The following is a 17,281-nucleotide window of genomic DNA, read 5'->3' on the forward strand; positions in this document are numbered from 1 at the left end:
ATTTTCTTTCATTTCCTACACACACAACAATATATGAAATAAAAACATGCACTCTCCTCTGGTGACTGGTTTGGCTACCAGTCACTTTTTTACTTGAAAGCAAATGGGAAAAGACACCATATTATTTTAAATTTTATACTAACCTAAGTCATAATTAATCTCCATTTATAGGTTATTGCTTCTAGATCTATTTTTAATTTTCTTTATTTTCTTCCTAGGTAGCGCACTAGGACCCATCCCATCTGTTATTTCTGAGGTCTAGTGACATGTTGTAAAAATAAATAATCCCTCAATACTCAGTAGCTTTATCCATTCTCTGTTTTGTCCATGTTTTGACACATCTGTCTCAGTAGTATAATTAGCATGTAATGTCAGAAAAGTAAGTATTGAAATTCATTCATGATATTTGGATTCTCTTCCCTTTCTTATGTTGGGTCTCATCAAAGGTGGGGTGCCTTGGGTACTGGAACCTTCAGGAATCCCTAGTTTATGAACCATGATCAACTCAAAGAAGCTACTATTTCCTTTGTTAAGATACACAAGAATATGGTCATTGGTTGCCCAAAACAAGCAAGAGTTGATTGGCTAAGTTCTGGGTGCACGCATACATTTGTCTATTGTTCTTATGAACGAGTGGTTTAGAAAAAGCCACCAAAGGGGTCAACAGCTCATTAGTGTCCCAAAGTTTAGAGCTGAATGGCCCTAGGAAATTTTCACTTCAGCAATGAGAAATTCTCTGTCCTGAGCATGGAGTCATCACAACAACATTAATCATTTGGGGTAGGATTTTGACTCAGACACATCTAAGTTTAATCTAGGCTCCAGCACTTGCTTTGTAAATAAGTAAATTGTAATGACTGCAAGAAGCCTTGTACTATACTCATTTGTATAACAGGAACCATTGTAAAGCCTCATGGGAATGCTGAAAGAATGAGAAATTAATAAAGTCACCAAGCACAATTCTTGACATGTGAGACCCTCTCAATGTTTCCTGGAGTTATTTTTTGTTCCATAGACAGGACAGGACCAGCTAGCATGATTCACTATAGGAAGGAAAGTGTTGGATGGGACAAGGTGAAGGAAGAGAAAAGAAAGAAATAACATCTTCTGCATGACAACTGTAAATTTCAAGGCAGAATGGATGTTTTGATGCTCCCACTAGAGTCCTGCTTATATAGAGAAGCTGAGTGAAAGAAGTACCCAAATGAATATTAATGATGTCAATGATCATTTGTCATGGACATATGATAAAATGCATATAAATTAAAATAAATAACCTAAGCATATAGACACAAATAATGAAAACTCAAAAGAGAAAAGTAAGTTGGATAACAAGATATCTATATTATGAGAAATTTAAGGTTTTTAATTACACATGTTTTCTTATTTTGATGAAAAATATTTAAATATCAAAAATTGCACTGAAAACAGGGCTGGCCCCATGGCCGAGTGGTTAAGTTCACGTGCTCCGCTGCAGGCAGCCCAGTGTTTCGTTGGTTCGAATCCTGGGTGCGGACATGGCACTGCTCATCAAACCATGCTGAGGCAGCGTCCCACATGCCACAACTAGAAGGACCCACAACGAAGAATATACAACTATGTACAGGGGGCTGTGGGGAGAAAAATGAAAAAAAAATTGCACTGAAAACAATAAAATTCCTGAGCATCAACCACCCAGCACCATGAAATAAAATATATTGCCATCTTACATTAATTTTTATAAAGAAATAAAACAATACATGTATACTTGAAATCTCTCCTCTCTTCACACTTTATTTTCCCCATTCTTGATTATGTTTTCCTCTTCAAAGGAACCATTACACTGAAGTTGATATACATTATTCCCATGTGTTTTCAATTTATTTACTGTGATATGATGGGGTTCATGAAGTGCTACCCCAAAATATGGTGCAGGGAATACTGAATATTAAGCTGAAGGAATTTGGGAAAACAGTAGAAGCATGATCACTCAGTTTCTCCATCTCTTTTCCCCTGAAACAAGTATAAAACTTTCATGTGAGCCCTGCCTATGCCCAGAGGAAAGGGGCATCCTTGTCTGCAAAAACAAAGAGCAAGAATTCCAACAACCAATACTTGCTAAGTGTCCACCAGTTTATACTACATTTAGTTCATACTCTCTAACCCATCATATTTCTACATGACTACCCACTCTTCATCAACCTTAGCATAAAAATACTCTGATTTAACTGTTTCTTCAGGTCTTCCTTCCTTATTAAGTCTCCCGCATCACATAAAATTAATTTTTTATTTTTGAGGAAGATTAGCCCTGAGCTAACTGCTGCCAATCCTCCTCTTTTTGCTGAGAAAGGCTGGCCCTGAGCTAATGTCTGTGCCCACCTTCCTCTACTTTATATGTGGGACGCCTGCCACAGCATGGCTGGTGGTGCCATGTCTGCATCCGGATCCAAACTGGTGAACCCCAGGCTGCTGAAGCAGAATGTGCACGCTTAACTGCTGCACCACCAGGCCAGCCCCATAAAACTAATATTAAATAAATATGTATACTTTTCTCCTGTTGATATGTCTTTTGGTCAGGTTAATTTTCAGTCCCAGCCTTGGAATCTAAGAAGGTCAAGGAAAACTTTTTCCTCCTCTATAGCACTATCTATAAACAACGTTATTATTCTGTGTTTTAATTTTTTGTATACTGTAAACGTCATTTTGAAATTCATGTCTAAAAACAATACATTTCAGGTTTTACCATTTTTGGTATATTTCATTCTAGTTCATTACATTTAACTATGTTACATATTTCACTGTCCATGACATAATTTTATCTTCTCAGTTAGGCATTTTGACTGTGGCATAAATATGCATGTGTATGCATATAATATATACACAATACACATATAAGGGTGTGCAAAAACAGTTTAAAATAATACCTGGAAACTTACCAAATTCAAAACTTCTTGCCTGGGAAGCAGAGGAGGGGAATGGAATAGAACATTAAGTATATATCATATTTATGTATGCTATTATTACTTTAAGAATATAATTCTAATGGCAAAATGTTGACATTTGTAAATTCTAAAATCTATCCCATTAATCTGTACTATTCTCACTTTAAAATATTTCATGCAAAAATAGAGATACCAGTAGGCTGTAGACATAGGTTGTGGAATTGAATTGGTTCTTCACATTCTCCCCAGCCTCATCATCACCAGGTAACAGGTAAAGAACAGAAAGAAATATACTCTACTTAGTTATATCAGGAAAAAAGAGGGAATGGAAAAATAAGGAGAAAGTAACCAGTCTAACTTTGACTAGTAGACAAAAGCCTCTCCCTATTTGCAAAACATAAAGAGAGGGACTTCAGATAACCTGGGTGCTAATACTAAGCAGTGACTTTCAGTTCTCCTTTGGATGTTGAGAAATAATAATCAAGCTTTCTACTCAGGGACACAGAAATACAGAGTGAACCACTAGTTTTCTGTGCAAAGTGGTTTTTCCTGAAATGTGTCTCAGTAGTGCTGCCTACTGACCAACACATAAATGGACAGTTTAGTTTTTGCAGAATCAGAATTTCAGTGAATGAATGGACAAATTATTAACAGGTGCTGGACCATAATAATTAATTCAATTCGTGCCTCACATCAAAGGTAAAACTAAATTCCAGGTGAGTTCATGCCTCAAATATAAAAACCAAAACTACAAATTATTCAGATTCAATTAAGTAAGAGTTTCATAATCAATATCTACTGAGCACAAGGCATTATGGAAAGTTTTGACAAATTTCACTGTATTAAAACTAAGCACTTGTGTTCATTCATAAAACACTATAAAGTATATGTAAAAGCAAGCCACATACATAAAGAAGAAATTAGCAATGAGTATCACTCACAAGCATGAATATCCTGGTATTATAAAGATCCGTTGGGAATTAATAAGAAAATAATATACAGCTTGATAGAAAAACCGTGAACGGATATTTAACAGAAAGTAAAAATAAACGGCACATAATATGTGAAAACACTCTCAATCTTGTTAATCATAAGGGACATGCCAAATAGTGAAAATAATTTTCATGCACACTAGATTGTCAGTATAAATGAAAATGCATTGGTGATGATATGGATCACCAGGAAATTCCAGTGGATGTGTAGTGCTTCAATCACTTAAGAACAGTCTTTGGAAATATCCAAAGAATCAGTACTCCCATACACCAAATGATTCTATGCAAAGTACAAAATATTCTTCTTCTCACTAGGAAACATGTATGACAATATTTAAACAGGGACTCCTTTGTTTGCAAATGCAGAAAACTACCAAGCAAAATATCTTTCAACTTTACAAAGATACCTATATTATGATGTCAACATACATAATATAATAATAGAAAGCAATGAAAATAAATTACTGCTAAAACCAACAACAATTTTGAACCTCAAAAGCACAAAGGTGGAAAAACTATCAAGACATAAAAAGCATACATTCAACATTTGCAAAAGAAGGCAAATTATAAATTGGATAGAGATACATATGCAGTGATAAAACAATGACATTGACTCATAGAGCCCATTTCAGAGGGGAAATAGGATTGAATATTGGCAATTTCATAGGAATCAATATCATAGAAGAATAGCAAAGAAATTATAAATTGAGATTTCACTATAGTGCTTACTTGGAGAAAGAGAGAGTGATGTGACTGGGACACACTTCAAGTGGATTCTCTGATTATGGCATTGTTTTATTTCTTCACCCAGGTGAAGAATATATGTTTCATTATGTTACTGTTCTTTAAGAACTATAGATACATTTGTACACTATTTTGTATATATTTTAACAAGAAAAGTTTCTGAAAGGCCTTCATATTTCAGATTCTAAACACATTCTCCAAGAGGCTTCTAGTATTAAAGATCCTCATTTCAAACTTCAAAGTACAGCAGAATCCCATAAAATGTTTTAAAGTGTGAATCCTTTGATGTCTCTGCAGAGATTCAAAGTCTGTAGTTCTTGTGTGAGGTCCAGGAAACTTCCTGTCATATAAAAGCCTCAGCTGACTCAGTTTTGCAAGTGTTCTATGGAAGTCGATGCAGGACTCTCTGCGCTGCAAGATACGGTGACACCAGCCAGGGAGCTGTCCTCAAATTGTGGTGCTGAATATAATGCCTATCTCTCCATTCCGTGAGGACCACAACAGAAAGCAGCCTGGGCACTTTCTTGATTGTCCTGTGATACTTCCATCGTTTTCATCCACCAACAGACGGAAATGGTTCTGACTAACGGCCCTGCTTTTTTCTGCTTTGGGGAAAGATTCTCCTGCTAATCCTGACAGCTTTCATTTTCTCCTGTGCTGTTTTACACTCAATATTCCCTTCTAAAAGTAAAGTACATCTCCACAGAAAAAAACCGTTTTCTTCATAGACACATTAGAAAGTTTTGCAGGAGAGCCCAAAGACTACAAGAAATCCTTTAATAATTCAAAGATTTAATTCATTTTACCCAACCATGTTTCTCTGTTTGGACTCCAGCAGAGATGAATGAGAAATACAGCAAGATGAGGTGACCAAGGAGAAAGTAAAAACTCAGATACATTATTATAAATAAATCAGTAGAGAGGAATCACAGCTAGCAAAATGTGAGAAAAATATTACTAGTCTTTGATATTTCTAGACAATAATTATTCTCATGATTATGTTACTCAGACCAGAAAATGCTTCTGATGAATATTACAAAAATATTAAATAAATCTCATGTTGAAGTCAATGTGAATAAAATATGTGTGAGTAAAAGTTACTAGATTAATGGACATCAGCAAGATATGGAACACTTCTGTATATGGACACTGGTTAAATTTCATTGAGTATTTTTATCTGCCAGGCATCGTCGTGAAAGTTTGTAGTGGTTATGGGGATGGCTTCTTAACAGCAATTACGTTCCAGAGGGTGAGTTAGTCAAAGCCTCTCCTGGTAATAATTTTCCCCATCCAAGGAATTACATTCAGAAGAAGCTAATTTTTCTACTCTTAGTAATGAGGTGAAGAGATTGATTCCATAGAAAGAAACATTAATCACCAGATCCTCTATTAGCAATAGGCCCAGGGAAGGGCAGTTAATTTTCTGTTTCAAGAGATCATGTCTGGATATGACAGATCCATCTGTTGCAAACATCTGAAACATGAGTGGAACCAGACCTTGTTTGAAGACACCATGTGAAGGAATGAATGAAGCCTTACTGTCCAGGTCCTGTATTTTCCCTATCTCTGAACTTCTTATGGTGAAAGACAATTCTATTTTTTTTCACGATTTATTGAGGTATAATTGACAAAATTTTTACAAATTTCAGCTGTTCAATGTGGTGATTTGATGTACTTGTATATTGTGCATTGATTACCACAAGGAAGTTAGTTAACACATCCGTCACCTCATAACTCTCTTTATTATTTGAGCATATTAGAGTCAGGGTTTCTTATCCTTATTACAAACAAAGACCTCCTCATTGATATAGCTCACTCATCTCCTATCACATCAAACCTCTAAGATAATCTAATTACACCATTCTACAGAAACTGGAATTAAGTTTAGTGGATGTTGATGTTACCCCACTCAGATACAGTTTCCCAGTGACTGGCCTCAGTTGTTAATGAATTGAAGCATGAAATATCAGCTCTCTTGTTCCACAGCACTTTTAACTCTGTCTGTCTTATTTCTTTTAGCATAACACCCTCAAGGTCCATCCATTTTTGTTCTCGTCTTTTCTAACACTGAATTGCAATTCTCATGATCTTAACAATAGAATCAGGCATAAGTCATCTCGAACGATCACCACAGCCTTGGTAAATCCTTTCCCAGCCCTACCCAGTTCATCCGCTTCACTTCTAAAAACATTTGCCCAAAAATCTCTATTAGAAGAACCTCTGACTCATTTTCTCCTCAGGGAATCTGACTCAGAAACTGAGATTAGAGATTGGAAATCACTTGACAAACATCACAGAGCTAGATAAAGTGCAAAGTAGGTTTCCACTCCAATTTAAAATGCTCTTGGTCCTTATGCTATCTGGTCATTTTAGAAGAAGTTGATGATGGAAATCAGGCATTCTCACTCACCCAATATTCTTTTCACTTTGACTATTCTAGAAACATCAGCCCAAAGCAGACGGGAAAGTCACTGAAAAGAAGGTACACTACCAATTATTTTTCTCAAGGCTCCTTTCATGTCCCTGTTCCTCAAGCTGTAGATAAAGGGGTTCAACATGGGAGTAACCATATTGTATATGACCGAAGCTACTGCCATCTTCCTGGAAGAGTGTGTAAATACAGAACTAATATATACCCCCACACCTGTCCCATAGAATAAAGACACAGCTGAGAGGTGAGACCCACAGGTGGAAAAAGCTTTATACTTTCCACCTACTGATGGCACTCTCAAAATAGATGATGCAATTTGAGTATAAGAGAAAATAATTCCAGAAGGAGGAACACAACCATATATGCTAGCTGCAAGATAAATCAGGATGCTATTGATGAGGGTATCAGAACAGGCAATCTTGATGACCTGAGCAATTTCACAGAAAAAGAGGGGGATTTCTGGGTCTGGACAGAAGGACAAACGCAACACCATCAGACTGTGGATGAGGGCATTTAAAATGCTAATGAGCAGTGAGAGTAGAATCAGCAGGCCACAGAAGCGGGGGTTCATGATGACTGTGTACCTCAGTGGGTGGCAAATGGCTATATATCGGTCATAGGCCATAACTGCAAGGAGAAAATTTTCTAAATTAGGAAAAGTCAGGGCAAAGGAGACCTGTGTGAGGCAGCCTGTATAAGTGATGCTCTGATTCTGCTCTTTTATGTTCAGCAGCATCTTTGGGATTGTGGTTGTGCTTAAACAGATGTCAGTAAAGGACAGATTGGAGAGAAAGAAGTACATAGGGGTGTGCAGATTGGAGTCAGTGATGATAGCCAGGATGATGAGCAGGTTTCCCAGGACAGTGACCAGATAAATGGACAGGAACAGGATGAACATGAGGGACTTAAGTTTGGGATCATTTGTTACTTCCATAAGATGAAATTCTATAACATCTGTTTCATTTGTGGGTTTCATGTTGTTGGCAAGTCTGATGGAAAAGATAGGATAGCAAAACAGTCAAATCTGTGCTCCACCATCAGGAGCATCACCAGTGGCAAATACTGTTCTGAAAGGAAGGAGACAAATGTAAGGAAACATCAAGGGAGTGTCTTCTGTAAGTTTATTTTTACTTTTTTAAAAAACTTCAAGCTGATAAAACAGAATGCCAACATTTCTTAATTCAGGAAATGGTTAAGGGTGAGCGTTTTTTAAAAATTAGCTATATTGTCCTGATTATTTAAAATTATGGTTACTTTATAAGAGAAATATATAGACTAGGGAGACAGCTTGAAGACTACGTCTGGATCCCTTGAGACCTCAGGTCCATGCAACAGAAATAGTACAAAGATATGTTAAGGAGGAGGAATGGGAAAATAAGCCAAAATTTGCCAAGCCTTCTGCACCCTACCATCACAGGAATGCAAGTAGATGTGACAGAATTTTATGACAGTCATCCTGTTTTAGAAGAGGCAGATTTCTGATCAGGAAGAAAGTGGTACTGGCCACAGTAGACTGAGTTACAAGTTAAGTGGACAAAAAGTTCTTGCATTTTGGTGCAAAGATACAAGAAAACATGAGAAGAAAATGACAGACATCTGGGTGACTTAATCATCTAACGTATTTACTTTCTTCATGGTTTCCCCTGAATGAACCGGTAGGAAAACACCTGCCCCCATTTCCAAACATTGACTAAAGGATATTAATTTACCAGGTTAGCATAAGAGCAAAACGATGTTTGATATGCTCTCTGCATGCAGCATCTGGGAGATCTTTCCTCAGGAAATGCAAAGAGATTGAGTGAGCCACTGGGATCCTGAGAAAGATGGAGCATCTATGGGAGGAAGCTCAGGTGCACTGCTTCTTTTCTGTGGAAGGATTGTGGAAGGAAGTGCTTACAGGCAGACTACAATCTCTGTATCCCTAGAGGCTCAGTTTCTGAAGCTCCTCATTAGCCAAGCAGTGTTATTGTCATTGAGGCAGTGCAAATCCTTATAGACCAAAACCCCAGAGGCAGGAATTAAGGATGGTTGCTTTCCTGACTCTGATGCATTGTACACCATTCTCAATCCAGTTTATAAAGAAATGGGGAAAAAAGCCTAAATTCATATGGAACCATATAAGACCCCTAGCAATCAAAGCTATATTGAGCAAGAAGAACAAAGCTAGAGACATCACACTCCATGACATCAAATTATACTACAAACCTATAGTAATCAAAACACTGTGGAACTGGCATAAACACAGACACATAGGCCACTGGAACAGAATAAAGGGACCAGAAATAAACCCATGCATAAATGCCCAACTAATCTTTGATAAGGTCTCCAAGAGTACACAATGGGGAAAGAATAGTCTCTTCAATAAATGGTGTCAGGAAACTGGATCTCCACATCCAAAAGAATAAAATTATGTGAATATCTTACACCACACACAAAACAATTTGAATGGACACAAAACTTAAACAAAATACCTGAAATCATAAAACTCCTAGGAGAAAACATAAGGTAACAGCTCCTTGACATTGGCCTTGGCAATGACTTTTTGAATATGACACCAAAAACACAAGCCACAGGAGAAAAAATAATAAAGGAGGATTACATCGTACTAAAAAGCTTCAGCATAGCAAAAGGAAACAAAAAATGAAAAGACGACCTGAAAAATGGGAAAAATATTTGCAAGCCACACATCTGATAAGGAGTTAATATCCAAAATATATAAGGAACATGCAAGTCAATAGCAAAATAGTAACCAAATTAAAAAGGGGGCAAAGGGGCTGAATAGACATTTCTCCAAAGAAGGCATACGAGTGGCCAACAAGTATATGAAAAAGTTCAACATGACTAATCATCAGAAGAAAGCAAATCAAAACCACAATATGAAACCATCTCACCCATGTTAGGATGCCTATTATTAAGAAAACAAAACCAAAAAATGAAAGATGATGAGTGTTGGTGATGATGTGAAGAAAAGGTAAGCCTAGGACACGGTTGTTGGGAATGTAAATTGGTGCAGCCAATACGGGAAACACTATGCAAGTACCTCAAAAAATTGAAAACAGAACTACCAGCAATCTCACTTCTGAGTATATATTCAAGGAATTAAAATCAGGATCTCAAATAAATATATGTACTCCCATGTCTACTGCAGCATTATTCCAAACAGTCAAGATATGGAACCAATCTAAATATCCATCAGCACATAAATAGATAGAGAAAATGTGGTGTATACATACAATGAGATATTATTCAGCCTTAGAAAGAGAAGTAAATCCTGCTATTTGTGACAACATGGATGAACCCAGAGGACCTTATACTAAGTATAATAATCCAGATACAGAAGGACATATATTGTATAATCTCTCTTGTATGTGGAATTGAATATAGTCAAACTCAAACACAGAGTCAAAATGATGTTTGCCTGGGACCGGGAAGAGGGGTAAATGGAGAAGTGATGGCCAAAGGTTACAAAGTTTCAGTTAAGCAAGATAAATAAGTTCTGGAAATCTACTAGAAAGCATAGTGCCTACAGCAACAATACTGTAGTGTACTCTTAAAATTGGCTAAAAGGGTAGGTCTTAAGCTATGCGTTTTGATCACAAATAACAATAGCAATAATGATGATGATGATGATGATGATGATGATGATGATAATGAACAGGATAAGAGGAAACTTTGGGAGGTTATGGATATGCCCACGATCTTAAAGGTTGTGATGGTTTCACAGGTGTATACTTATCCTCAAACGCAATGAGCTATATACATTAGTATGCACAGCTTTTTACATGTCAATTATATTGAAATAATGTGGTTTTTAAAATATAATACTAATTAAGTAAGTGAAATCATGAGTGTACTAAAAAAATCAGTCTTAGAAGTTCAGGTCCTCTTCCTTTCTTTTTCTGGTTGGACCCCACTAAAGTATGGGTCAGCCAGCCTTCATTACTGCCTCTTGAGGATTTTCAGAAGACATGCACTAGCATAAACTCCAGGACACTCCTATTTCCTGGGTTAAGATGAGACGCTAGAGAATTTTGACATCGGATCCTTCCAAACTGGGAAGACTTAATTGGCTCAGTCCAGAGCCTATCAATGTATTTTCCATTATTCTTATAAAACAATGATTTGGAAAATTTCTTTAGTGATGTTTTAAAGGAGAATAGCTCATTAGGATCTTTTTTCCAATTATTTTATTGAGATCATAATGGTTTATAACATTGCGTAAATTTGGAGTGTACATTATCATTTATCAATTTCTGTATAGACTTTATCATGTACACCACCAGTAGTACTTATCCTTCACTGTACATATGTGACGCTTTACCTGTTTCACCCACTCGCAGCCCCCTTCCCCTCTGGTAACCACTAATCTGTTCTCTTTTTTCCTGTTTATCTTCCACATATGAGTGAAATCATACAGTATTTCTCTTTCTCTTGCTTATTTCGCTTAGCATCACAACCTCAAGATCCTTCCATGTTGTTGCAAATGGGGCAATTTTCTTTTCTTATGGCTGAGTAGTACTCCATTGTATATGTTTACCACATCTTCTTTATCCATTCTTCCATAAAAGGGCACTTGGGTTGCTCCCAAGACTTGACTATTGTGAATAACGCTGCAATTAATAAAGGGTGCATAAATCTGTTTGGATTGTTGATTTCAAGATTTTGGATAAATACCCAGCAGTGGGATAGCTGGATCATATGGTAGTACTATTTTTAATTTTTCAGGTAATATCCATACTGTTTTCCATAGTGGCTTCACCAGTTTGCATTCATGCACCAGGAGTATATGAATGTCCCCTTTTCTCCACATCCTCACCAACATCTGTTATCTTTTGTCTTGGTAATAATAGCCATTCTGACAAGTGTAACATGATATGTCATTGTAGTTTTGATTTGAATTTCCCTAATAATTAGTGATGTTGACTATCTTTTCATGTTTTTGTTGGCCATGTGTATATCCTCTTTGGAAAAGCGTGTGTTCATATTCTCTGCCCAAATAAATGCAGAGTGAACATTTGACAAGGTCCAACATCCACTTATGGTAAAATCTCTCAAAAAAATCACTCAGTAAAGTGGGTATAGAAGGAAAGTACCTCCACACAATAAAGGCCATATGTAACAAACCCACAGCCAGCCTCATATTCAACAGTGAAATATTGAAAGTCACCCCTTGGAGAACATGAACAAGACAAGGGTGCCCACTCTTACCACTCCTATTCAAATAATACTGGAGGCTTTGGTCAGAGCAATTAGGCAAGAAAAAGGAATAAAGGAATCCAAATATAAAAGGAACAAGTGAAACTCTCACAGTTTTCAGATGGCATGATTCTATATATGTAAAACCCTAAAGAATCCATCAGAAAACTATTAGAAATAATCCAAAACTACAGCAAAGTTTCAGGGTACAAAATCAACTTAAGGTTCAGTTGTGTTTATACTAAGGCAAGGGAAACAAAAGAAAAAATTAACAAATGGGAGTACATCAGGCTGAAAAGTCTCTGCAGGGCAAAGGAAATCATGAACGAAATGAAAAGACCCACAAACTGGAAGAAAATATTTGCAACATCGTATATCCAACAAGGGGTTAATATCCAAAATAGAAAAAGAACTCATACAACTCAATAATAAAAAAACAAACAAATTGATCATTAGGATCTTAATGTTTAAAGATAAATGGCAATATAAAAACTCTGCTTCCTGAATCATAAAATCTGAGCCAAACGTGGAGTTGTAAAAAGAACTATAGTGGAATTGATCATTTGGTGCAAATTTGGACTCAGATACACCTGAACTTATTCCAGCCTCTGGCATGTGCTTAAGGAACAGGGAAATTTTCACAACTATGTGAGAATCCTCTGTTTCCACACGTGTGAAGGGAACCATCATGAAAACTTATAGGGGATACATCAGGGATGAGAAATACATGGACAAAAACACAAAGCATAGTGCTTGACATATGGGCCCTTCTCAATATCACCTATAGTGATTTGTTTTTGGCATAACCATGATTTGACAAAGTGACAGGTTCATTATAGGAAGGAAAGTGAGTGGTGAGATAAGATGAAAGAAGAGAGAAAAAAAGAATGATCTTGGTATGGTAACTGCAAGTTTCAGAAAGGATTCATGTACTGACACTCCCACTGTAAATCTTGCTCATGTATAGAAGCAGAGGGAAGGAGGAAGCACTGGTACATTTCATTCTGGTTCATTAGCCTCTACTCTTTTGCTATATTCCCCTGTATTACAACATCACAATTCATTTTTTCTTGAAGGAATAGGCATTTTCTTTTCTTTTTTTGAGGAAGATCAGCCCTGAGCTAACATCTGCCACCAGTCCTCCTCTTTTTGCTAAGGAAGATTGGCCCTGAGTTGAAATCCATACCCATCTATCTCTACTTTATATGTGGAACTCCTGCCACAGCTTGGCTTGATAAGCACTAAGTAGATCCATACTTGGGATCAGAAACTGCAAATCCCTGGCCACGGAAGCAGAGTGTGTAAACTTAACCACTACACCACCAGGCTGGCCCTGGAATGAGCATTTTCATTGTGAGACATATGCACATGCGCGCACATGCACGAACACAAAGGTATGTGTGTGTAAGAGTAGTTTAAAACAATGCCAAGGAACTCAAAAAATTCAAGACTGTCATCTCATCTTGGAATGGAAGGACAAGAATAGAGGAAAATAAAAAAGAATGTTGTCTCTATACAAAATATTTTATTACTTAAAGAGGAGAAATATAACAGCAAATGTCAAAATTTATTAACTCTGGAAACAGATACATGAGTACTTGTCCTGATATTCTGTGTTATTCTGTCTTTTAAAAGATTTCATTGGTTACTAAAGATATATTTATACAATGGATATAGCCTATGGGCTTCTTTTTATCCATTTCCTCTGCCTCCTAGAAAGGCAACAGGGTCAACCAATCATCATCACTACGAACGACTGTGAAGAATCATACACAGAACAATAAACATGAGATGAACATCCACCTTCATTCCCTGCCCGGAAATTAAGGAATACTTTAGAGAATTCTAGAAAACTCCACAAAATTGTGCAAGGGCAGATTTCTCCTGAGAAAGGAAAAAGATCCTAGAATTTTACTGTCACAGTAGAAGATTATCTGATTGATTATTGTTGCAAAGGTACAAGAAAACACGTCAGATGATAGATAGTTAGGCAAAATCTTCATCGATGAATAAGATCGAGTTATCTTCAGCATGTTCCCACTCATCCCAAGATGGAATGGTATACAAACACCTGTCTCTATTTGAAAAACAGACTAGGGAACTTCAGATGATCTTTGACCCAAACGTAAAGAAAGACATCTGGTTCTCCGTTTGATATTGAAGGAGAGAAATGAGCCCTGTTCTCATGGAAAATGGAAACATAGAGTGAAGGCTGGGCTGTTGTACAAAAGTGATGGTCCCTGGGAAGAGGCTCAAATGCACTGACTAGTGACCTAAGCAGGGCTATTGAGTCGGGTGGCCAGAGGTGGATACTTTGCAGTCTCTGTGGCCCTTGAGGCTTCAATATCCAAAGATCTTCATTAGTCAAACTCTTTTGCTATAATTCTGATCCCAGGGCAGTGAAAACCCTTTAAAGCACAGAAAAAGAACTAAAAAGTTCCCTCACCCTGGGGCCAAAGTATGCAATTCTCTTCCATTCAGCTATTTCTATTCACATCTATTTCAAGTACCTTTAACACATGGACAAAATTTCCTTCTGTAATTGGATTCTAGTCTTTTTTCCTAAGGTACATTCAAAGGTACCCTTTATAACAACAGTATGAGGAAGACTGAAGATACTTATCTTCAAAAATATAGTTTAATATGGCTATACATCTTATAAAATGCAAGAGATAATACAGCAAATATACCCTATAAAGAATATTCCAAAGACTAACTCTATTAATGGTTCATTGAATTCTCATTCTACAAATTATATTCAGCAGGGTCTAATATATTCCCTATACTAAATAAAAAGACTGTGCCTAAAAAAAGTCTGTGGCGTTTTGCCAGCGAAGTGACAAAATAGCACATGGGGCAGCTTAAAGTCTTCTCCTCTCAAGAAACATTGAAAAACAAGCAGTAACTGTCAGAACTAACTTTGTCAGAACTCCTGAAAAGAGTCAAAATACAGCAATCAAGTCAGTGCCAATCAAGAAAATAGCAACTTCAAACTGGTAGAAAAGTTTTGTGGCATTCTACTTGCCGTTACCCCACTCCTTCTCTAGCATGGCAGTAGTCTTAGTCTTAATATGGTCACATCCTGTGTTCTCAGTATGAGATGTCCATTGATTCAGAGAACTCAGAGTAGAACTTCCTTCTCAAATCATTCTGTATTTCTGTTCTAACCTGTCTGGAAGCTACCTGAGGAATTGGCACAAAGCACTCATCTCTCTTTTGCCTGAGAACTCAAGCTGGAAAAGCAGTGGGCATTTTTTGAAAAGAACACAAACCAAACTAACAGCTGATATATGTCTATGGTAAAAGATTAAAGTAAAAACATAAAATAGACCAGCTTAGACCTAGAGCAAAAACAGTGGAAATTTTCTTCAGGGAATTAGGACATTTAAAACCAGCCAAATATATGGGAGAATTTAGAAAGCCACATGCATGCCCATAGCAAGACATATACTAAGGAAATACCAGAGAAGATTCTAAACTTTCATACTGATTTCTAAGTTAAGTGCAAACCTGGGTAAGTGTTGAAAGAGTACTGTACCAAAGATCCAATCTGTAAAGACTGAGAGATGTATGTTTTTTCTTTTATTGTTTGTATCACTTATGCCGCTCAAGGAAATTTATCAAAGAATTAGCTGAACAAAGCCAAAGAACATAATTTCAGTGACCACATACAACAAGGATTACAGTCTCTGAGAATATATTTTTGGAAAGTCACTAAATGAATAGACTACTAACATGTTCAACTACTTTTTAAAAGAAACCTGTGGGGAAAATTCATATGTACAAAGCTAACACATTATAGTGTTGAGTCTAAGGAGTAGAAAAAAAAAGAATGAAGAAAAGTAAGTTTGCTCTAAGGAACCTATGGGACTCCACCACATGGAAAAAAAGGCATTATTGGAGTTCCAGAAGGAGAAGAAAAATGGAAAGAGATGGAAGGAGTGTTTGAACTAATACTGGTCAAAAACTTCCTAAATATGATGAAAGACATGAACCTACAAAATTAGGAAGCTCAATGAACTCCAAGGAGGATAACTGAAAGATATTAATGCTGAAACATATTATTAAACTGACAAAGCCAAAGGGAAAAAGAAAACCTTGAAAGGAACTCATCATGTACTAGAAATTTAGAATCAGCTCATCATATACAAGAGATTTTTAATAAGATTAACAACCAATTTCTCATCAAACCATGAAGACCATAGGATAGTGGCATGAGATATTTGAAGCTCTGAAAGAAAAAATTTTCACCTAAGAATTTTACATGTGACAAAAAACCCCTTCCAAAAATTAGGGAGAAATAAAACATGCCCAGATAAACAAAGATGAAGGAGTTCATTACCTCAAAGCCTGCTCTATGAAAATACCTAATGGATTCCTTCAGGTTGAAGTGAAAAGACACTAGACAGTAATTCAATGCTTCGTGAAAAAATAAAGATTTCTGGTAAAGGTAAATGTGTAGGAAAATAAAAGAGCCTGTATTTAATTTTTGGTTTATAGCTCCACTTTTCTATTTCCTACTAGATTTAAAAAAGTAATTGTAAAAATTTTAAAATCTTTGTCACTGGGTACAGTGTATAAACATTTAATTTGTGACAGTAACAACAAGAAGAAGAAAGGACAGAGCTGTATAAGAACAGAAATTTTGCATGCTGTTGAAGTAAAAGTGGTATGAATTCAAAGTAAATTGTTAAATTTAATGTCCATGGTAACCAGAAAGAAAATTATCTTAACATATTCTAAAAAGACATTAAGAGAAAATTGCAAAATATTGAAAACAAAAAATCAACCAAAAAATATAAGGCAGTAATTGAGGAAATGAAGTACAACAAAAAGAAGGTATTAGACATACAGAAAATAAAGTTTTGAATGGAACAATTAAATATCTCCTTATGAGTAAATACTTTAAAGGTAAGAGGATAAAACTCTCCAGTCAAAAGGCAGAGATTGGAAGAAAAATAAAAGAAACATTATGTGAATATAGAATGTTTACAAGA

The 17,281-nt window shown here is 36.3% G+C and overlaps 1 protein-coding gene across 1 annotated transcript; it reads right to left on the reverse strand.

Annotated features, from left to right (window-relative positions):
- Window positions 1-7,125: 7,125 nt before the first annotated feature.
- Window positions 7,126-8,064, reverse strand: LOC103567780 (olfactory receptor 7G2-like). The gene has a single exon (XM_008544513.2). The coding sequence runs from the start codon at window positions 8,062-8,064 to the stop codon at window positions 7,126-7,128; it is 939 nt and encodes a 312-aa protein (XP_008542735.1).
- Between the last annotated feature and the right edge of the window lie 9,217 nt (window positions 8,065-17,281).

Source organism: Equus przewalskii, chromosome 6 (assembly GCF_037783145.1).
Source record: "Equus przewalskii isolate Varuska chromosome 6, EquPr2, whole genome shotgun sequence".
Classification (NCBI taxonomy): Eukaryota; Metazoa; Chordata; class Mammalia; order Perissodactyla; family Equidae; genus Equus; species Equus przewalskii.

Excerpts from the sequence above, each read along its gene's own strand:
- LOC103567780 (XM_008544513.2), bottom strand. The coding sequence starts at position 8,064 with ATGAAACCCACAAATGAAACAGATGTTATAGAATTTCATCTTATGGAA.